This window comes from Zeus faber (assembly GCF_960531495.2).
Source record: "Zeus faber genome assembly, chromosome: 12".
NCBI classification, from domain to species: Eukaryota; Metazoa; Chordata; class Actinopteri; order Zeiformes; family Zeidae; genus Zeus; species Zeus faber.
In genome coordinates, this window is record NC_137196.1 from 22,557,122 (window position 1) to 22,580,645 (window position 23,524).

At 46.2% G+C, this 23,524-nt stretch overlaps 1 protein-coding gene across 1 annotated transcript in view; it reads left to right on the forward strand.

Moving 5' to 3' along the window:
• LOC307237691 (low-density lipoprotein receptor-related protein 8-like) overlaps window positions 1–23,524 on the forward strand; it is a gene marked incomplete at both ends in the record, with an annotated part of 87,947 nt that overhangs the window by 51,249 nt on the left and 13,174 nt on the right. The window contains 7 exons of the mRNA XM_080010454.1: window positions 2,515–2,637; window positions 4,869–4,991; window positions 11,744–11,863; window positions 13,276–13,401; window positions 19,534–19,705; window positions 22,071–22,298; window positions 23,345–23,463. Coding sequence (XP_079866580.1) covers window positions 2,515–2,637; window positions 4,869–4,991; window positions 11,744–11,863; window positions 13,276–13,401; window positions 19,534–19,705; window positions 22,071–22,298; window positions 23,345–23,463 — 1,011 coding nt within the window. The remainder of the gene's footprint in view (window positions 1–2,514; window positions 2,638–4,868; window positions 4,992–11,743; window positions 11,864–13,275; window positions 13,402–19,533; window positions 19,706–22,070; window positions 22,299–23,344; window positions 23,464–23,524) is intronic.

Here is a 23,524-nt window from a genome sequence, read left to right on the forward strand (position 1 = left end):
TTCCTCTCCGTCACCCGCTAAGCGTACCCGTGCACGCGGGATGTAACATTTTTATTATGCGGATTGTAGTGCAGTTGTGTTTCTGTATCTATTTCCATGACATTTACATCCAATGCAAACGCAGGGAGTGCCTGAATGTTTTATGCAACTCAAAGGGATGCCATCCACCTCTGTGTTCAACTCGCTCATCCTTAATTCAGGCGCAGTAACTGCGGCGAGAAAACCTGTATGAATATTTCAGCCGGAGGGAAACAGCGTTTCCGCACCTGTTAAGCCGCTCTCCTCAAAAAGACATTTCTACAGTGTGTTGCAAATCAAATTAAAGCGTGGGAATAAAACGAATTATGGCGGCGGTCGGGTGATTTTACGGTATCTCCGTAAGCAAACTCAATTTATTATTTAGCTCTTTCCATCCCCCCCCCCCCCCGAATGTCTGCGAGACAGAGAAGAAAAATCTAAAACAAAACAGTATTTCCTTCCGGCGGACACTTTGTCGTCGAGAGCATTTCCACTTTGCCGCGCGTCGCCGCAGTTTGTTTTCCCCGGGTGTGTTTGGGCGAGCGGGGACCGCGTGTCTGTGTCGATAAACACTGTGCGGAGATGGAGGCTCGCGATAATGCAGTATCCCCCCCCGCGTTGGCTGAGAGCGGAGCCCTCGGGCCCCCGTGTCCCTCTTTAAGCCGCGCTGTGAAGCCTGGATAGTCCCGCTATTCATTATCAAGATGTGCGGCGAGCGCTTGGAGCCGCCTCTCCGCCTCCGCCGTGTCATAAATACAGACAGATGCGTCTTTGGTCCGGTCGGGCGCTGGGGAGACGAGGTGGAGACGAGGTGGAGCCGGGAGGCGTTTAGAGGCGGCAGCCAGACATTGGCCGCAAGTTGCCAGGCAACCCGTTAACGTCCTCGAGAGCGGATTTAAAAGCCCTCGGAAAAACAACGGCTAGGCCCTGGTTCCTGAGGGAGGCCGAGGCAAGGAGCGGGGGGGGGGGGGGGTTCCGCCGCGAGACGTCCCACCGCCGCCGGTAGGTGTGATCACGCCGGTGCCGCCTGAACGGGCTCCGTTCGACCCCGGGTTTCGTCACCCTGTGCCCACCCGGCCCTGTTCACAATGACCTCATCGGATATTCCCTTTGACTCCTGTTGGAGTTATCCTTCCAAAACAGTTGTTTTCGTGCCGTCGGTTCATCCTCGCTCACAGTGATTATCCTGTTACTATCCTTGTATTGCGCACTGGTACAACAGCGCCATGCCTCGCAGGGCCCAAAGCCAACTCTCTCATGTGGTTGCCAAGTTGGCAACCCGTGCATCGGCTTTTGGTTGCCAACACCGTGAAAACGGTCGCTGAATTTAAGTCACTTTATAATATAGTGATAATGGCCCTTTATGATTCTAATCCATGGTTTAATAGTTTCACTTGAGTTTTACAGCGGCCCTGCTTCCGAAAAAGGTCTAAAAACAAATCTCGCATCCTGTGAGAATGGCCTGCTCACTGTGTGACAGTTTAACCTCTTTGGGAAAAGCAATGCAGGAAGCCCGGACTCTCACTCCAGGTGATGAAGGTGTCGCCGTCAGGGATGATTGATCTGAGCCTCGGATGAAGCCGGTTCGATTGTCGCTGCCTCTTTAAAAAAAAATAATAATAATTTATCTGGGCCGGCTGGGATGCCCGGCTCGCCGTACAGCTCTGAAGAGGCCGGGGTTTGGTTCCGTGCTATTTTTATAGCGGCTTAATTTAAGGCGGAGTGCAGCTCAAGTTGAAGCTCCCCGAGTTCATTTCCTGACGTCCTGCCACCCGTCCGTCCACCGTGTTTCCACTTATCCCCGGCGCCCGGCTCGCGCCGACGCGTCGAGGTCGTGTTCCACCGGCGCTGTCTTTTGCTGTCCTACCCTCTGTTTGGGCACACATTTTAGGGACTACTGCACCCAAGTACTGCTGCACAGAAGCCGAAGACCGAAGTGTGTCTCCGTGTGAAGCGGAGAGTCCCTGCGCCGCCTACGTTTTGTCCAGTTTATTATGGGTTTATTAGAATTAGTGTGTGAACGTGGGGCAGTGTGTTTGTTGGCTTAATCAAATCGTTCTTTCTCAGATTGACCTTGTAGATATAAAATAATCACACTGGTGCGTGCGCGTGCGTGTCGGTGCTGTTTTGCTGCGGCCGCCCTGTCTGGAATGTATGCCGGCCCGCTCCCGTTAATCTTCTGATAACGCTAAATCACAACCTCCTCCTGGCCATATATATTGCTTTTTAGTGTGGTCTGGACATTTCACGGGCAGGCAGGCGGCCTGCTGATGAAAAGCTTGTCTCTGGCCGGGGATATTAATGAAATAAGCAGTGGGCTCAATGCGGCCTCCATCTTGGGGTTAGGATATTGGAAATAATATATCATGGGCCCGCCGCCCGTTGGACGTGTGTCGAGGAGGAAATGGGAATGTTGCCGCGAGTGCGACTTTAAATAGTCTTGCACGCTTGAACGCTCAGTAACTTTGTGCGTGTGCGTGGCTGGTCACGTTACAGCTCTGCTGACCTGCCGTCCGGACGAGTTCCAGTGCGGCGACGGGTCGTGCATCCACGGCACCAAACAGTGCAACAAGGTCCACGACTGCCCCGACCACAGCGACGAGGCCGGCTGCGTCAACGGTGAGTTCCCGCCCCGTCACTCACTCCTCTTTTTCCCCGTCTGCCTGGCTTCAACCGTCTCCGGGGTTTGTCGTTCCGAGTTTGTCTCGCTTCGCCTGTCTGCTTCTGTGGAGGTCTCTTTCCGCTGTAAACAAATGTGTTATCCTGTTTACCAGTCTCTCTCTCTCTCTCTCTCTCTCTCTTTCTGGCAGAACTCAACCTGTCTTTCTCAGGCTTCCTCTCCTCTCTGCCTGTCTACATTCCTTCTGATGTGACAGGTGGTACTAGCGGTATAGGCCCCCTTTGCTGAAACTTGAAATAAATCAAATAAAAAAACTAAAAAAACATTTGAAATGACAACGGAGATCACAGATTTTTAAGGAACGTTCACCCGATTCTGTCCAATGAGCCTAGTGTCATTCCAATGACTCAAAAGGCTCCATATGAGGGAGGTACATGTATGATGGAGTTTTAGAAAGTGTATTTGTTCTGCTCTTATTAATTCATGTCTCATACAACTTTCAATCCTAAACTAAACCTTGGACTCTGTACTGCACGACACCGAGTCAGATCCGTTACTTTTACTGAACGGTACAGAGTTTTACGATTAAAGCATTCGTTTGGGTAGAAGACTACGATTGACGATAATCCATTAGCGACATCGAATTTACTCATATATGTCAAAATAAACAGAAAATAAAGGTGCTTGTGCTAAATATCCTTCATGTTGTGATTGAGATTGTGTGTTTGGTTTTCATAGACAGTCACTATGCTAAGCCTATGCAAAGTGAAAATGACAGTTATTACCAATATATTACAAATACATATAGTGACTTTGAAGGGGACATATTATGCTTCTCCTTGTTTTCTGTTACAATGTGGGATGTTCATATTGGCGCGGCCAAAGTGTGAAATAATGAGCTAAAAGAATGACAAAGTAATGGCTGTGAACAAAATGCTCAGGCTTGCGACCGCTCTGAACGCTGCATTTTCAAAAGGTTTTTTCCACTTTCTTCAGCTCGTCACGGATCTCCTAATGTGGTCATCTGCTCCATCCCATCCGCTGTGCGTTTCTCCAAACCAAACAAAAACAAAAAATCAATCGAGATTCCTGGTGCGTCGCGGTGCTGTGTCCGTGTCCCACAAGCTGCAAGGACGGCAACGAAAGCCGAATCAAATTTTTAAATGAGGCCTTGTCGATCTAATATGAGTGAAGATTCAGCGACTGGATTGCTTATTTCTCGCCTCAAATTTGTTCAGAAACTGATTTTGGTGGAATGATGAGGTGAAATCAGTTAAAGTCACAGTATAAATAGAACAAAACCAAATGCCATTGGCTCACAGAACCCTGAACTTGTGCTCAAAGGCCATTGGCTCACAGAACTCATGGCCTCGGAAAGTTGGCTCCACCCACTGAAACAGAGCGTCAGGAACACAGTGCATTTAGAGGCATGTTACAATGGCTAGAATGCATAACCTGAGTGGTGTTTTCAGCAAAAAAAACCTTCAAAAACAATGTTTTGGGGACCTCAGAGACCTGTTAACTTGTGTAAAAAGGAGCATAAAACTGTACAGTAGGTCCACGTTAAACGCTTGGGGTCATCATGTTGCTTTGGGGATGTCCTTAATGTCCTAATGAACATCAAATCTTTTCATTACCTCTGATCAATATTCCATTACAGAGACAGAAACAGAGACCAGAACCGTCTCACTCGTATGACATCCTCTCCCCCCGGAGCAACGAGCAGAAACCATTAAGGATATTTTTCCGGTGACACTATAATCAGCAGCGGAACATAGTTTGGATGTGAGCGCTAACGACGTGTCAAGCTCACAGCGAGCGACAGGCCCAGAAATAGTCTCGTTCGCAGCGTGGCGCTCTGGGCACCGCCAGGGCGTTTGGCGAACCAAGGCACAGAGCCAGAAAGTCAGGGGCCCGGGACTGAAGCCCAACTCTGCGGCCGGTTAGCTACCCCGTCGGGAACCGGTGGTCGAGAGCCATGGCGTTTCTGTCACAAAATAATCTCACGGATTGCCACTTTAAGTGATGCGTGCATTATTGGTCTTTTTTGTTTGTTTGTTTTTTGGCGGCGTGGTGATATTGTAAAGGCGAGTCACTTATATTCACAAAATGTGCACGCGTTTCAATACATAACAAAAAAAAAAAAAAAGTTCTCAGAAATGAGTTTGCATGGACAATACTTGTGTTTCTAATCCGGCAAGTTATTTTGGTCTGTTCTGTCCTGCCGCAGCCACAAGGTGTGAGGGGCCCCTTAAGTTCCTGTGTAAGAATGGAGAATGCATTGACAGCGCCAAGGTTTGTGACTCCATGAAGGACTGCAAGGACCGCTCAGATGAGCCCAAGAAAGAGTGCGGTAAGAGGACACACACACACACACACGCACACACACACGCACACGCACACGCACACACACACACACACACACACACACACACACACACACACACACACACACACACACACACACACACACACACTAAACAGAATCCTCCACAAGACTTTCCATTCCAGGTTCTGTCATCCATGGCATTTGAAGATTTAGGGAAAAAAAAAGCTCTTTGAAACTTGAAAGCCGCTTGCACACAGAAGCAGTTTATTTGATTTGCTTTGTGTCTGCCTCCTTTTTTTGGGTGTCTCTTTTTTGACGGCTGAAAACGTGTTTGTTTAGCCGCACCATTACGCAACTGCGGCATCGCAGAATCGGTGTAGGTAAGGTGAGCGCGCCTCCTGTAAATTGATTTGAGCACGTTACGCGGCGTAAAGTGTGCATCGTGTTCGCCGTAACCAAAATGCAGAAACCTCCTCGCCATTACCGGGCACTTCAAAGCCTTTGGAGGCGGACCTCAATTAGGAGCAGCCTCCATTGATCAGGCGAGTGTGTTCATTACTGAAAGAGGGTACAAACACACTTCTACTCCTCTCTGTATCTTTCCTTTTATGTGGCTGTGTTCCACTCTTTGCCTGCATGACATCATCTGGTATGCGTTGCATTGCACTGCACTGATGCCGGAATCGTACACTTTTGTCTAATTATTTTCTCAATAATGTTTGAATTATGCAACCAGTAGGTGGTGATGCAGGCAAGAGGCAAGGACCGAGATCAACAGTATCACCGAGTGGTTTGAAGATGTTTTCCTGGAGAGCTCAAATTGGGCCGGTTTGCGATCGAGAGCGGCAGATGAGAGGCTTTCAGAATCTGGGCTTTTGATTTTCTGCAGCTTTTTCTGCCACATCGTCCATCAGTGGAAGTATTTTTAGAAGCGCAGCGAGGGTCGGGGGGGGTGGGACCCCCCCCCTAAAAATAATTGCCATAAACAATTTAATTATCTTTTATGTTAATTTTATGCAACTGTCATAAGTATATAATGATGTAGTAATAGACATCCATCTTACAAGGAAAAGCTCTGAATATTGGGGCACAAAATTTGGGTCAACGTTTAATTTGCTTCAACCCAATTGATGAAAATGTTCTATTTTTATTCCATTTCTAACACTCCCTAAAAATTCTTGATCTGGCAAATTGATGGCCATTAGCTCAAATTATTGCAATTGTGTATATAATTGTGATAACAATTCTTCCAGCTATAACTGGTGCTACTTCTCTCCCGATGATGAACTTTGCTTTCGAAAGGCTCATTTTGAAAGTTTGTAAAGTTTTTACATTGAAATACAAAGTGCTGACCATGACATGGACACAACACGTCATGGCAACACAGGGAAGAATTGGGAATCAGGTCACCTCAGAACGGCCGTGCAGCCTCTGTAACTGTGACCAAACTGAGCGGCAGCCGTGAGAATTATTAATATTTCGCTTTGTTGAGAATTTAGACAGTACCTCTCAAAGTGTCAGACGGAGAAGACGGGCGGGCGGAGCAGGGTGAGAGCAGCTCTGGCCTTGCTGCCAAAAAAAATCCAACGCTATTCGTTCAGCACGAGACCTTGGGCAGGTTGACAACACACACCTCCACACGGGCATATATACACACACAGAAAATAATCCCATTCTCTCTCTCTCTCTTTTTCTGAGGCGCTTGCACAATCAAAACCCCAAAGTGGTAAGTGAGTCAAAGCGTGTATCGTCTGTTGCAAAGGCAACAATAGTTCTCTGAGAAGGGACTAGATCTATTACCCAAGGGACTGATCGACACATCACGTAATCCAATCGAAGACCCTATATTCACGCCGAATGGCAGAGGAAGTGAAGACACTGCACACCCGTCCTGCCCCCACGGGGGATGTATATAAGGACAACTCACCTTCTCTCGCTTCCTCTTTTCGCTGCTGAGGGCCCCGGAGGGTCATCGTACCGCAGCACGGCAATAGATCTGGTGCCTTCTCAGGCAACCATGATTGCCTTCGCAACCTAGACGTTTCCTATTACAGGGACTGCGATCTGTTACTCATAAGACCGTATACCATCACGCCACGGTACGGTGTTCACTGGAGGGAGGTCCACATAGTAATGTACCCCCCCCTGGAGTGTCTGTCCCAGACATGCCAACGGACGTGTAGGGGAGTTGCTTGTGGGGTACTTTCTGTAGCACCCGCATACGCCAATCATCTCAAATCCTAGTGTCATCCAACATGTAAAACCGCACAAATGTGTGTGGGGATATGGCAGATGCTGTAATGAAAATAAAATAACGGTGAGGTGAAGGATGGGTGAGGAGAGCCTTAAGCCGCTTTCTCACATGAATTCCGGACAATGTCTGGATAATCAGGTCCGCAGCTGTCCTTCCTCACATGGAGCACCCAACCGGAGATTGTCCGAGTCATACGCGTTCGCACCTACTGGAAATACTCCGTTTGGTTTAGACGAGGGGCGGAGCCTGGGTAGAGTGTGCAGGAGGCAGGACGTGATGCAATGACGCATGACACTGCAGAGTTTTACAGCACGCCCAAGATGGCAGATGAGGCTCCCGGCTTATCAGTAATCGTGACTTTTTTTGCATTAATACTCCATGTATTTGGACGTAACATATATTACGTATTACGTATATTATCATAAACGTATATTATCTTCTATTATCTTCTGTTATGGCATTAAATGACCCTTCTTTCCCCTGGCCAGGGGGTATGTTGATGACATCACTATCATGCGGCAGTTGCATGATAGAGACGTCATCAACACGCGACACGCCAGGCTGGCTGTGAATTCCCTGGACAATCACCTGCTCTGTTCACACACACCGCTCAATCGGACACTACTTTACGACTTTGTACTAGGGTGCCGGCTGGGTGCACTCTGTTTAACGTCCGGTCCAAATGATTCAGACATTTGCGTTCACGCATACAGCTCCTCCGGGTGATGTTTGGATTATAATTTCTGGGTTCTGTGCACGTGTGAAATCAAAGGGAGGAAAGGAAACTGACCTCAACCAGGCAAGGAAAATTACAACCGAAACCACAGGGATTGCATTTATCCCCCTTTAGCTTTGAAGCAGGAAAAGCAAAGTGACTGTATTTCTGAGGTTGGCATCAGTATTACAGGCATTTTTGCTTGGCATGGCAGTAATTGTGGGTACGTTTCCAGCTGGTATGAAACTCTTTTTGTGGATTAACTGGGGAAGGGACATTTTTCCCACGGCATGCACCAGCCTATATAGTCGCTATGACGTCACTTCCATTCAAAATAAGTGCCCACGTAATTTGTCAACATGAATAATTTGTCGGGGGAGTTATTACTGCTGCCAGAATGTTCAAAACCATCTTCTAGGGCTTCCATGTTATACGGCTGCTCAGCCTCCAATAACATAACGTATAGAAGGACGCCACAAGATGGAAAGATAGATAGATAGATAGATAGATAGATAGATAGATAGATAGATAGATAGATAGATAGATAGATAGATAGATAGATAGATAGATAGATAGATAGATAGATAGATAGATAGATAGATAGATAGATGGATGGATGGATGGATGGATGGATGGATGGATGGATGATAGATACTGCATATAGATGGATAGATAGATGGATGGATAGATACTTTATTCATTGTCCCGGCAGCTCACATCAAAACAGTAGTATAATTATAAAGAGATACAATAAAAATATTAAAAAAGAAAAAGAAATACAGGTTCTCCTCACTTAACCACCTACCCGTTTACGCACTGTTTGGACTTACGACCAGCTCTCTAACCAGTCTGTATTGTAAAATACCGCGCCGTATCGCTATATATACTATATACACTATATACACTATATATACTGTATACACTATATATACTATACACACTATATATACTGTATACACTATATACACTATATATACTCAATACACTATATACACTATATATACTATATACACTACATATACTGTATGCACGATATAAACTGTATACACTATATACATTTTATATACCATATACACTATATATACTGTATACACTATCTATACTGTATACACTATATACACCTTATATACTATGTACACTTTTTACACTATATATTCTATATACACTATATATACTATATACACTATATATACACTGTACGTCTCATCACCGTTCTCAGTCATTCCCGCGGTCTTTCAGTATTCACTACACTAGCATTCGCAATCGCCATGCCCCCTTACCGTGAAATAACACTATATACACTATAGACACTGTGTGAACTATATACACTATATATCCCAGCCCCGCCCCCTTACCATGAAATAACACTATATACACTATAGACACTATATAAACTATATACACTATATATCCCAGCCACGACCCTTACTGTGAAATAACACATGTTCTCGCTTATCGACCGATTCGCTTGACGACCTGGTCCTAGGAACGGAACTCGATCGTTAAATAAGGAGTACCTGTGTATGCAAAATGGGAACATACAATTAACAGTTAATTGTACAAAATAATATATGACAAAATACACCTAGTGATAAATAACAGATCTAGTCTAAAAATTACAGAAAGAGAACTATAAAAATAAAAAGGATCCCCCAAAAAAATAAGGCTCATGTCCAAAATTAAAATATACTGTCCCATACAATACCTTATGAAAAACACAGTGAACCAGAAAGTTGAACTTAAGATCCAAATGGTGACGCACAATTTAAATGGTCGGAGCAGCTCTGAGTTTGTTGAAACACAGGAGGTTTTTGGGGACGGAATAACTTCTTCTTCTTGAGCACGCGGGTGGAAAATCACCGACACTGCCGTTCCGGACAGGATCAAAATAGTGGACTCACTCTGGATCGATCCAATGACAGAACCTCCCCATGTGATGCCATGGTGTGCAAAAACGGATGAAAAGAGACGCCCACGTACACCATTCTCCTCCCGGCTCGGAGCGCTGCCGTCGCTCCGCGTTTGAAACCCGCTGCATTATAGTGGAAAATAGTATATTTTTTTGTGAGACAGACGCAGGGTGAGAGTGGAAACACTGTGTTTATTCTCAAACCTGCGGAGTGACCCTCAAGTCACGGCTGACCTTGGGAATCTGTCTGCAAAGCCATTAGTGTTCTCGCACCAGGCCTCTCCGGGGTCCGGCGCCGTCACCCAAACGGACGCTTTCCCAAGAAATAATGCTCTCTCACAAAACTCTGCCTGTCAGGGGCTGTCACCCACGGCAACGGTAGTTTTCACACAAAAATAACTCCATCCACAGTCTCCAGATTTAGCTGGAAAAGCAATATGAAGTATCTGCTATGGGGCTGTTGCAAATATATGAACCTTTCATTTTAATCCTTTTTATTTTGACTAAAAAATGTGTATTGCAATATGACCAAGTCTTTCTTGATGATATGATACTATGGAGAGATGATAAACAATAACATTCAATCATTTTCTCAGTTTTGCAAAGAAAATTGCCTGTGCTGTGTGGATAATTTACACTCAGAAGAAGGAAATAAACATGCATAGATGGCACCAAGTAATCATAGTCAAACATCACACGGAAAATATATCCCATCGAGTTTGAATATTCTGCACAAAGTCCTGTCTCTGCCGCTGGCAACCATGCCGAAAGAGTATTTATTTTCTTATTTCTGTCATAAGCTCACAGAAGGGCTTTTTTGTTGGAGTACATACCTCATTGGCTCCCGACAAATCGAGCTGTCTCGCTCCAGATCGGGCAGGAGACTGTTGACGGAATGAAATGTCCAGAGCCGGCCAATCCTTATTTTAACCTTTTTATTTTATTTTTCTTCTGGTTATTGCGCCGCTCCAGTCAATCTTTCATTGTGCAGAGATGGCTGATGTGTTTGGTTTGTAAAGGCACGGCTCACGCAGTGGATCCGGGCTGCCGTCTTTGTTTCTTCTCCAAACAAAGAGGCGTGGTCGACTGCAGACGTGTCGGCAGAGCCGTTTTTGTATCGTTCGAATCAATCCATCAGGCGGTTTAGGGGGACACCTGTTGGCTTGATCGGTATGATAATAAGCTGAAATGATAACAGAGTTAAATACGGTATGATATGGTATGTTGACAGCTGACCCTTCCATACGCAGTAATGCAGCAAGCCCAGGAGTTCGAAAAAAAAAAAGGAACTGCTTTCCTTTGAGTCACCGTCGAGATGAACATAAAGAAGAACCCTCTCTCTGCACTCGGTGTACAAAAGCCACCGCCGCCGCCCTCCTGCGCTGACCTTGTTTCACATGAGGATAACTTCAACTGGGCTTTATTGTGTTACTCCAGCGCTTATTTTCCTTTTTTCTTTTTTTTTTTTTCTCCTTCCTTATTTTTATCTGAATGGTGTTGGTCCTTGGTATTGGATGTTTACAGCATCCGTCCCTGTTCCCGGGGAAAGGTTCTCGGCATGAATTGCCGTGTTCCGTCAGTAATCCTGAACGCACATCCAGAGAGGACATAACCCTGCGTGGAAGCAGGGCTTAGCGCGTGTGCCGTTACGCTCGACTAAATCCTCCCTCCTGCTCGAGGTGAGGTGAGAGGGAGGACAGCGGCGACCTCGTTGGGGCCATCATGCATGTTACATACAGTGTATGCATTTGAAAGGTGAAATACTTTGAGGAATGCATGAGGTAAATGAAACCGTGAACTGTTTTTCTCTCTCTGAAATGTCTGTCTCTCTCGCTCTCTATCTCTCTCTCTCTCTCTCTCTCTCTCTCTCTCTCTCTCTCTCTCTTTCTCTCTGCCAGGCCTGAACGAGTGCATGCTCAACAACGGCGGCTGCTCCCACATCTGCATGGACCGACCGATCGGCTTCGAGTGCCAGTGTCCCACCGGATACCAGCTGCTGGACAAGAAGACGTGTGGAGGTGAACACACGCGCACACACACGCACGCACACACAGGCACACACACACACACACGCAGAACACATGCGCGCGCGCACACACACACACGCGCGCGCACACACGCACACCCGCTCGCTCACACGCCACACACACACTCTTTCTATTATCTTTATATGGTACTTGCCATTCCAAAATAAATTGCAATCATTGCAAAAACGAGAAATATTGATTAATGGCAGACTCTTCTCTCTTCTATGGTTCACTGATGTTCTCCTTCGCTCACCGTGCATTAAACCAACGGAATCAAATCCAACGACTGGTTCTACTGAGCGACTCGTCAACAACCGAGTCTCAGAAAAAGAGTCGAACCTTCCGTCGCGAGCACCACGAACAGCCAGAGCAGACGCTCTGTCGCTGTAGCGACAGTAATAGATACGTAGTCTGCGCAGTTTTGGAATATTGCCAGGCGATACATAATAACTGATCTAATCCCCTTTTCATATACTTTGAAGTTCCGCCTACGGCCGTCATTTTTTTTTTCTTTCGCTCTCTTTTTTTGAGCGCCAACTATGCAACCGCGTCACATTACGTTGGTATCTGGTTTGAGTATCGGGGCGTTTTTACGAGTACGAGTACATGAGCGCCGTGTCGCGCATGTAATTTCAACCGGCACGGAATCGGATATATCTGACACTGAGCGGCCGCGGACCACTCATTGCCAAGCTGATGTACTCCTTGTTTCTTCAGCCTGTCTGTTCCACAGGGTAACCCCCCCCCCCCCCCCCCCACACACACACACACACACACACACACGTTTGCACACATACACCCATCCATAACAAAATGTCCTTCACACCTTTCTCCGTCGTTTTAACACTCTCACCCCACTGCCACAGAAAAATTCCACTTTCCGCTTCAGGGAGGCAGCGATTTGTGAAATCAGTCATTATTTGACTTTATTGACCAGATCGGGATTGGCAGTTATGCAGCGGATGTGTCCCGATTTGTATATGTAAAATATAAGTATTATATACAAAAAAAACACTTATTATTTATCCTGTCTTTTTTATTTTTTTTACACTTCTTTTAAGTTACTCACCAAAATAAGTGCAGAATTCCGACTAGGCATTATAAATCCATCCACCTTTGTTTACGGCTTTTCCAAGCAGGAAGCGATGCTGCGTTCATGGGAAACTCGGAAAACTACTGTTATTCATTTCAAAAGTGATGTGCTCACTGGAACTTGGGAAAAAAATAACAATAAATTTAATATCATTATTGGACTCTAATTATGACAAACCCTCGGGACAGGACGTGTTTACGTGGAGCCTCCTTTTTCTCCCTTAGAATGTAATTGGAAGTGGTTCTCCCTGTCTCCTGCCCGGGCCTCCAACCCCTTGTTAACGCATCCAACTCCCTTCTTTTTTCTTCAGACATCGATGAGTGCGAGAGCCCGGAGGCGTGCAGTCAGATCTGCATCAACTACAAGGGAGACTTTAAGTGCGAGTGCTACGAGGGCTACGAGATCGACCCCGTCACCAAGACCTGCAAGGCCGAAGGTGAGACCAGTGCACCGTCTTGGACACTTTAAAAGGACCATGTCCGGTGTCAAATTCTAACGATATGGTTAGAATATGAATTTTTAAATCTCCTGGTCCCACTGACAACTACAGTAACACAGTATTATTATTTTTTTAATCAAAACCACTTATTTTTGTCTTTTGAATTGGAATTATGGTATAAAACACAATTGGCACAGAGCTGCTGTTTATTACTGAACCACAGTGAACGGGTCTATACAAGAGAACTCCAATTTACTCAGGCATGCAAGTTATTGTGAAGCATTTGGAAATTCTTAAAATGTTTTTGAGTGGAAGATGCTATGTCAGTCCATCTGCTATGTTTCTCTTTGAAACTTTGAAGTTGAAGACTTCAAAGAAAAAATAATAAAGTATTCAATAATGCATGACCTATAAGAAGAGAATGTGTTTTGCTACAGCACTCTGAATACCAGAAACAAGATGTGTTCAAATGGTGACGGCCAAAAAACAAGAGCAGTCTGAATTTATTCTTGGATATTTAAATTTGCTGTCACTTCTCCACGGTGCGTAATGACACAGTCGTCTGGTGTGTTGCCATTTTATACGCCCCCCCCCCCCCCCCCCCCGGATAAAACTGCCGCCGCAAGTCACCATGGCGACCGGCACTTCTCCCGCCGGGTCTCCCCAAAGCCCCGATGCTCCGGAAATGTCCCCTTCCATTTCACTCGTCCCGTGACTGACAGGCCGCGTGCTCTGCCGAGCTCGGCTGATTAAACCACGGCTGCTTCGGGCGCGGCTACCTGAGTCATCGTCACAACTCATTACGTCAAATCTAATCTGGACGCCTTCAGAGTTGTGGAAAACAGACTGGCTGTTGAGAGCTCGATCCTATTTCCTCCAGCTGGAGCCCAAGAAGGAAGCCATTTCTTTTCACTTCACGGCGACAGAAAAACCCATAATTTTGGTAATTGGGTCCCAGTGGCTATTGGCGGTGTTTGATGGTGACGCCGGTGTTTCATTTCCTTTAATTATACAGAGTAAAGGCGGGCCAGCGAAGGTTATAGAGGTGTGTGTCTCTCTGTTTGTTTGCACGGCTGTTTTGTAATTTATGTTGGTAGTACAGGTCAATATCAGTTTATAAAGTGAAGCCAAGCTTACTTATATAGCCCTTAATCACGCTACGGTCTCCGGGCATCCAAAGGCCCACATTTCACATAGAAATCTACGGCGCGCCCTCGCCTTAACCCCCACCCGGACGAAGGCAACAAAAGGGAGAAGCCTTGGGAAGGTGTCACAGAGGGAGGGATCCAGCTTCCGGGACAATGCAATGATTACAAACCCAAGACAGAAACGTGCTACGTCCTTCTGGTTTTAAGTGGGAAAAGAAGGAGCGATCTCTGTGTCCTTGGGGTGATGAAAATCAATGTTTCTTTGCTGACAGGCTGTCGTTAGATACCATCCACGTTGGTACTTCAAAACAACCTTATTTTCCTTTTTTTTTCTCCAATAACAACATAATAGTGGCGGGAAAGAATGTACAGTTATAATTTGGCGTATTTTATACACCTCAATGGGCGAGGTGGCTGAAAAAGCAAGACTAATGCTGGAAAACAAGAGAACAAACCGAGCGAGCAAAACAAGAAGAAAAAGTGTATAAAACAAATATATAAACATATACAGCTGCCACGGTTACAGGATCAATATTGTCGATCCTTCGTCCCACACCTTCACCCTCCATCAGACCCTTTTAGTATCTCAACACTGCTCCCCGTGCCTTCACACACACTCTCCTCCTTCTTTTCACAAAGCTTCCTTAATAGCAAAATTCTTTATTTAGCCGATACAGTACCAATACACTGGCCATTTGTCGCTGCCAGATTGGACCCCAGAAGGGCCACAAGGGGGTTCGACTCCAATTGTTTGTCAAATGCTTTTGAGAAAAAATCAAATACATAAGTCTAGAATGAGTGGAGGTTGGGGCCTTTCCAGAATTGGTGCATAAGGGTGCCGGCTTGATCATAAGACATGCCTCAGTGAGGGTTACCCCCATTTCTGTCTCCAACTCAGTTCTAAACCTTTCTGTGCCGGCTGTTTCCTGACTCATGAGTGTCTAAGTGTTTTATTTTAAACCTGTGCTGTCAGCATGCTGGGCATACAGCACAGAGTATTTATTCCGTTGCATCTAGGACAGAGTTAGTCTGCAAGGGGAGTTCAACTTCTCAACCTGCAATGCAACTCTTTATTCATTCTTTAATCAACAACAACAGCTGCAATAACTCTGTCCTGTGGGTTGACAGGAGCACAGCTTCTGGTTCTACAGAACCACCACCAACCCTCCTTTTTGGAGAACCACCTTACCATGTCTTTGACTATAAACAACTTATCATCATTACTTCTCCAAGAGGGGGGAATCACCAAGGGTGAAACCAATACACATAAAACCATACAGCAATATGTACTTGACAAAGCATAAACATAGAAATATCAGACGATAACATGTATTTGACAAAACATGATTATTTAAGTTGACGAAAATTGGAACAGCAATTGGGCATGTGGCCTCTTCCTGTGATAGCTATGACAGTAAAGGAGAGAAGGGGAGAAGGATGTAATCAGGAGGGTGTGTTTGATGCAGATGCTGGTACTGTGTGTGTGTGTGTGTGTGTGTGTGTGTGCGTGCGTGCGTGCGTGCGTGCGTGCGTGCGTGCGTGCGTGTGTGTGCGCGGAATGCACAGGACTTGTCCCAGTTGGTTCTGGTATATGGGATCAGACCTATATTGTAGCGTCTCCAAGCAGCGGAAAGGCCTCGCAGCCACCGAGAGCCGGGAACCCGCTGAGCAACACCTGCGCATGACCCCGAGGTGCACAAACCAGTCCCAGAGAGCACAAAGTGACCCTGCACCCCTGAGGCACACACATACAACCCACCACCGTGTGCCGGCACGAGACGCACCCGCAAGCACATAACCCAGGCCGCAGGCGCCAGATCGACACCCCGCCAAGACCGTCTGCCGTCCGACCAGAACACAGCCGTCAGGGGCCCCACGAGGTCGCCACACCAACCCACCGGGGCCCTGCCACCCCGAGAAACCCCGACGCTCAACTTGTGCCGTTTGCGTATGCAGTCAAAATTGGCCAGGCACATCGCACCCAAGTCACTCGCACCCCTCCTGCCCCGCAGACCCTGGTCTGGTGGTGTGTGGTTTGGAGTAAGATTTGTGTGGGAGTGTATGTGCTCTAAGCTAGTATGAGTGGTATTAACATTTCAGGACCGTCGTGAAGCACGCCGAGGCAGGAGCGTGACGTGACTAATAAGTGTCTGGAATAGGATTGACGCCGGGCAGCGTTGTATCCCCAGGAGAGCCTGACTAATGTTGTCATTGTAATGGGCAGTTTTTTTGATGACACTTATTCTTTATAGCACCTGTCAGTGTCATAACTCAGGGCTGAAATTAGGACAGGAGCAGGTCGCAGCATGTGAAAGCACAATTAGACTCTGAATTGGGACCGTCAAAGAACGGACGCTGAAGGAGTCTGAGATGAGCGTGTCATTGATGAGCGAGTTAAACATTTGCCTTTGGAGATAAACCTGGCTGCACCTGTCACGCCATTACCATAGTGCTCTGTTTAGCAGAGGTGGACTCACTGTAGATCCACTATAGCAACCCAGAGTCCGGATTCGGACCGAAACGCCCAACCAAGGTCGAATTAGATGTTAGTTGAAGGAGAACTGTCTTCAGCCGATGGCTGGGCAATGGGTCAATCACAATCACGTTCTTGGGTGAGTGTGGTGACCCCGGTGTGCGGTTGTTGGCTGAGGTTAGAAACTCATTAATCGTTTCCATTTAAAAGATTCTGATGCAAATCACTCGGGTTGACTCCCAATGATGGAAACAGTGGGTTCAGTTGAAAACCATAGCAGAGTGTTCCTTCTTTTATCTAAAAGCTTGCAACGCCGCATGTTGCGAACAGTAGCGAATCTCAACAGGTGTTATGCTGGGTTTTGCCGCTTGCGGGTGATCCATCCACCTCACGGGGGGGATCCCAGTCAAGGCCCCAAGGAGGAAAATTAGATATTTTATCCATTTGTGTGAAGAATTGCCCTTTTAAATCAGGCTACGTTCATTGATCGTCTCATAAACTATGATGTGTTGCTTTTAGGGGCTCTGTGTCTCGCTCCGCTAGAGCTGTCAGAATCACGTCTGACTCATGCAACCAGAATCACATTGGTTTCACGTGCCAACGGCGCCATGTCACCCATTGGTTAACGGCATCGCACTGCGATGTCACATAGAGTTCTAGAGAGGTTATGGACTTTGATGTCGTCGTGTTTAGATGGAATTGGTCTGGTTCATAAGTCTACCCGTCATATAAAAAAGTTAGAGCACCTCTACTATAGATGTACAGCAAGGGCCGTCGCTGCTCGGCAGTGGAGGCAAGGCATTGACAAATGTCGGTTTCTCGATTGAGTCGTCTCGTGAAGATATGGATGGTAGTTGCAGTCAAAGAGTTTCGATGGATTTGAATCAGGAACCCGATCATCATCCTTCTGATTCATTTGCTTCAGTCAGAATATGGATGGAAACAAGGCAACGTCCTGAATGTTTAACTTTTGTTCAAGGTTGAGGCTGTCAGCCTCAGTGGAAATGACTGTATTGGCAGTTTCTCCTCAGGTGTTGTCTACTGAGGCCTGTGTGTGTGTGTGTGTGTGTGTGTGTGTGTGTGTGTGTGTGTGTGTGTGTGTATGTGTGTGTGTGTGTGTGTGTATGTGTGTGTGTGTGTGTGTGTGTGTGTGTGTGTGTGTGTGTGCGCATGTGCAGTGTATGCGCGTACTCAACCGCGTGCTATTTATATGCATGAGTTTTTCCACCTGCACATGCGAGCTTTGAATCTAAAAGAAAGCGAGGGGCAAGGTGCTCTGATCCATATTCACAAAGAGAAAATAATAAGCAGCGTTCGGATTAACGATTCACACACACAAACACACACACACACACACACACACTGATCGATAGGGGGATTATTGTTCAGCTTTCTAATGAAGCGTGGTCGTCCCCTTTGACCTTGTTTGAGGGAATTGAGCCGTAACCCACAACCCCATTGCCGTAGCGGTTCTGCTTCACCCGCGTTATCAAATTACATTCCAACCCCGCAGCCCCCGGGTGCCGCGAACATGCAACGAAATCCGTTCTGTGACGCCTCATCGAGTCTTATTGCTGTGATCAAACGTCAGCATCACTCCTCGCCTTACTGCCACCGGCTTCCCATCGCTGCGGCGGCACACCTGTTTCAAATCCGGCGAGCAAACAGTTTGATGCCGATCTGAAATACCACGTCACGAGGCTTAGCGCGATCTGCCGCCTTCCCCAGCAGTCACAGCACAGCTGGATCCCTGGGACTGATTTACATTTATGTTTTAGATAACACCCCGTATCCTTTCAGGTTAAACTGGAAACTTTTATGGATATTTGCTCTAAATGCTGCTAAATACTCACTCTACCTAGAGTATTTGCAAGTGCTTTGAAGTGAATAATCAGCCTGTTTTAAATTGCACTTTAAGCACTTATATATCTCATTTTGTCTGTTTTTTGAATTTTATTCCTGAGTGTGGAGGTAACAGTTCTACTGAATTTGGGAGTGAGTCCTGCCGTGTTTAAGTGTGTAGACCTGTTTTAATTGCACTTAAAGATTTTATCTCTTTGGTTTTATTAGGTATTTATTACATTTTGCTTTTTATTTGCTTTTAATCCTATTTGATTAGATTAGATTCAACTAATTGTCATTGCACAGAGTACAAGTACTTAGGCAACGAAATGCATTTCTCTGCATTTTACCATCCTAGTACCTGACGTATCTAGGAGCAGTGTGCTGCCATGGAGCGGCGCCCGGGGAGCAGTTAGGGGGTTAAGCGTCTTGCTCAAGGACACATCAGAATGCAACCAGGAGGAGCCAGGGATCAAACCGGCAATCTTCTGATTACTAGACGACCCGCTCTACCGCCACTGCCCCTTTGCCTTTATATACTGTAATGCCCTTTATGTATTTTTGATTAGTGGGGCAAAAGCACGGCAGAGTTGGATGATAACATTAGATCACATCTGAAACCGTTTTCTAAATGCACAGTGTCCCCTGGTTGTTTGTGCCCCGCAGGAAAGAGCCCGTACTTGTTGTTTACGAACCGCCATGAGATCCGTCGCATAGACCCGGTGAAGAGGGACTACAGCCAGGTGGTCTCCACTCAGAAGAACGCCGTGGCTCTGGACCTGGACGTGGCCAACAACAGAGTGTTCTGGTGCGACCGCTTCCACCGCAAGATCTACAGGTACAAGGGGAGCAGGGGTTATATTACTAACGAAAATGAATCGATAAAATAATTTAATAATTTTTGTAAATTGAAATAAGCCACAAAAATTCGATTAAGAACACTTAAAACCACTAAACTTCCAAAATCTAACTTAAATAAAATTATTTACAGACAGTTATTTTAATGCTCAAAATTAGGATGGAATTGAATCATTGAATCCATTGATATTGTAACAGGAGGTGTAGTGGTCCTCTCCAGAGATTTTATCAAAAAGAATTAAATCTCCAAAGCTGAAAACCCTGAAAACGAACTGAAATTGAACAAAAATTCCAATGAAAATGCAAAATTGTTATCAAAATCAACAATTAAAAGAAAATCCAAACTAAAATAACGAAGTCTGGGCGTTGCAACATAGGGAACTGGAAAGGCCTTAAATCATCATTAAAAGCATATTTATTATACATAAAGGTGATCAGGAATACAGGGGTCCAGTTGTGGGAGACTCTGCCCTCACATACGGGTTCAGTGAGGTGCCGACACGGCGGGGTTTTCATTGAAACCAACAAACACAAGGCTCGCGGCCAAAAAAAACCTGGAACACAAATCCATACCGGAATAAACAGAGTCCGGGTCCGTGTTCCTGGCGGTCTGGTCTGCAGGGGCCCGTGTCCTGCACCACGCCATCCCCACTGCGAGGGAATCAGCGCGAATGAGGCTGATCGGGCGGACCCGGTACAGCCGCGCCGCGGCGGGAAGAAGCCGGGACCGGCTGAGCCACGCCCCCTCGTCTGCCGCACCAGTCTTCTGATATCATTAGATACAATCCCATTGAAGCCGTGGACATCACAGCATATCAGTGCTTATCATTTTAAATCCACCTCCACCTTCGCTGCCTCGTCCCTGGAGGGAGCGGCCTAATTGGAGCGGCGAGTTCTCTTTATGGTATAATGTCAGTGGCGGAGGTCTCCTGGGAGGCTAAAATTGAAATTCTTTCTGGAGGAGGACACCCGCCTGACCCTGACCGCCCTGCTCCGCCGGGGCCACATCATTAGCATGAATGTCCCCGTCCCCTGGCGAGACCTTGTCTCTTCTGATGAGTAATCCACCTCGGCAAGATGGACCCGGTTAATGGGCGCCCCAAGGCCGCCGCTCAGCGAGCAGCCTCATCCTCCGTCTGAGAATAGCAGCAACTGTAGAGGCTTGTCACCCCCTCATCCAAGAGTACACAATGTTTTAGGCGTGTGTAGGGTGGTTGCTTGATCCACAGGGGTCTGTGACAGGGACAGCAGTTGGCATTTTAAAGGCCATTCATCCCGGAAAAAAAAAGAATGTTACATTAATGACATGCGTAATGCATCACAAATAGACTTTCAAAAGGTCGCACGTGTGGTTTTTAAAATCTGCACCTAAAATCCATCCAGAACAATCTGCGTTGAAATTGTCACACGTTACAATATAAATCAACAGCGGTTGATGTCAAAGCCGCCCGGACGCCTGACGCCTTTCATTCAGATGCCGACGGTCCAGCCAAGCAGGACGCGCAGAACAGCGAGTCGATGGAAAGAAACACATCACATCACACGTCCACATCCTGACTCGTGCACATTGAATGTCCTTGGGTTGTCCTTGTTGCCTCATAAATGAAATGAATTAAAGTCAGATCAAACTGTAAAGCTTGTAGGATATAATGTAATATGATTGTGACAGTTTCTCCCACCACGCGCCACCCAAGTGGTGTTTTCAGGGCCCTCCACCACAGAGACACAGAAGACGCTGGGTTGTAAAGACCAGTTCATTGTAGAGAGTTGGCCAGTTGGAATTAGCCAGGAGCAAATAGACTTTTGTCATGACAGGGGCTCCTCTCCTGAGTGAGTGTGGGGATGGGGGTTTTACCTGCTGCTTGTTAGACCAACCAACGAGCAACAGGTATGCAGCCACCCTGATCCCAATCACCTAGATCCGGGTCAGGTGTGGCTGCTCAAACCATCACCATCCCCACACCACAATGACATACTGTACTCTCTGTACAGCTCCACAAATGATGCTGCTGATCATTAATGTTGTTAGGCTGCATCGCACATTGCTTAATTTCTATTTTACATTTTTATTCTATTTTTTATTCATTGCCCCATTCATTCATGTAAACTGTATATTCTTGAGCTTGTCTATTGCTTATTACATTTAGTTCTCAAGCTCTGTACTGTATCCCTACATAACATTCCTCACTGAGCTGCTGTAATGGCCAAATATAATCATATAATATAATATAATATAATATAATATAATATAATCATGTCATAATGTCCTAATGATAATATTCCTATATAACCTTCCTTTCCCTCTCTCTCTCTCTCTCTCTCTCTCTCTCTCTCTGGACCTCCAGTGCCTTCATCCACGAGGCGGGCGACCCAGCCCAGCAGGTTCCCCTTGTGTCGTCGTCGCTGCAGACCCCCGTGGGCCTGGCGCTGGACTGGCTGCAGCACAACCTGTACTGGGCCGACTCCGGGGACAAGTCCATCTCCGTGGCGTCGGTGGACGGAACAAAGCGCCGCGTGCTCGTCAGCACCCAGCTCAGCGAGCCGCGGGCCATCGCCCTGGACCCCCACCAAGGGTCAGTGTGTGTGTGTGTGTGTGTGTGTGTGTGTGTGTGTGTGTGTGTGTGTGTGTGTGTGTGTGTGTGTGTGTGTGTGTGTGTGTGTGTATGTGTGTGTGTGTGTGTGCGCGCCCAAGTGCGCATGTGTGTGTGTGTTTGTTCATTTCTTCCTGGAATTAATCCAACCTAATCTATCTTTTCATCTATTCAGCTGAGATTTGCCCGAAGATTTTTCATCAAAATGCAAATTGTGGATTTAACAGTTCATACAAAAATAGTAAACATTAGCTCTCGCTAATAAATACTTCCATGTGTCGTCATGCTCGGAGAAAACCTCTGATTTAATTGGTTTGACGACAAAGCCGATTTTCTGTAGACTGTAGATTACTCTCTCTGAGGTCAAATCTGTCGTAGCTCACCAGAGCCATATGAACCAGAACCCGCCATCCCTTTATAAATGTGGAACACATGCTGTCCTAGATTGTCGTACCTCATCCAGGAAGAGAGATATAAATGTACCTCTGTATAGGAGGGGAATCTTTATATGCTGACAGAGAAGTACGTAAATAAAACAAACAAAAAAAAAAAAAACAGCAACCAGGCCGACCGAGATTATCTTTTCATAAGCCGCCTGTTTCCAGAGTCTTTGTAGCCTGGCAGTCTGATGGCAGAAGAGGAAAAGCCCAAAACGTCGGGCTGGATGATGGGAAGGATCCCACGACTCGATTCAATTTCGACACAAAGGGTCTTATAATGCGATGACGATAGCTACAGTCTGACATGCGAAACAAAATGATGACTAATATTGAAATTAAATGTTTCCATTCATTTGTGAGTGTGATGATGTTTAATTTGAGTGGGAAATGGTTGCAGAATTTCCAAACAAAGCGTGGATATTACATTTTTTTAAATTGGTTCAGAAATAGAAAGAAGAGAGAAAATTGAGTCGTATTGGCTTTTTTTTTTTTTTTTTTTTTTTTTTTTCAACCAATCCCACAAAAATACATAATCAAAGTGCAACTGGGACGTTGATATGATATAACAGAGTTTTTGTCCCTGTCCAGGTTCATGTACTGGTCGGACTGGGGGACGCGGGCCAAGATAGAGAAGGCCGGGATGAACGGAGTGGACCGCCAGGTCCTGGTGGAGGACAACATTGAGTGGCCCAACGGCATCACCCTGGGTGAGGGCAGAGACTTTCTGGAATGTGGTGAAGTAGCGCAACATGCTTTTCACTTTATTTT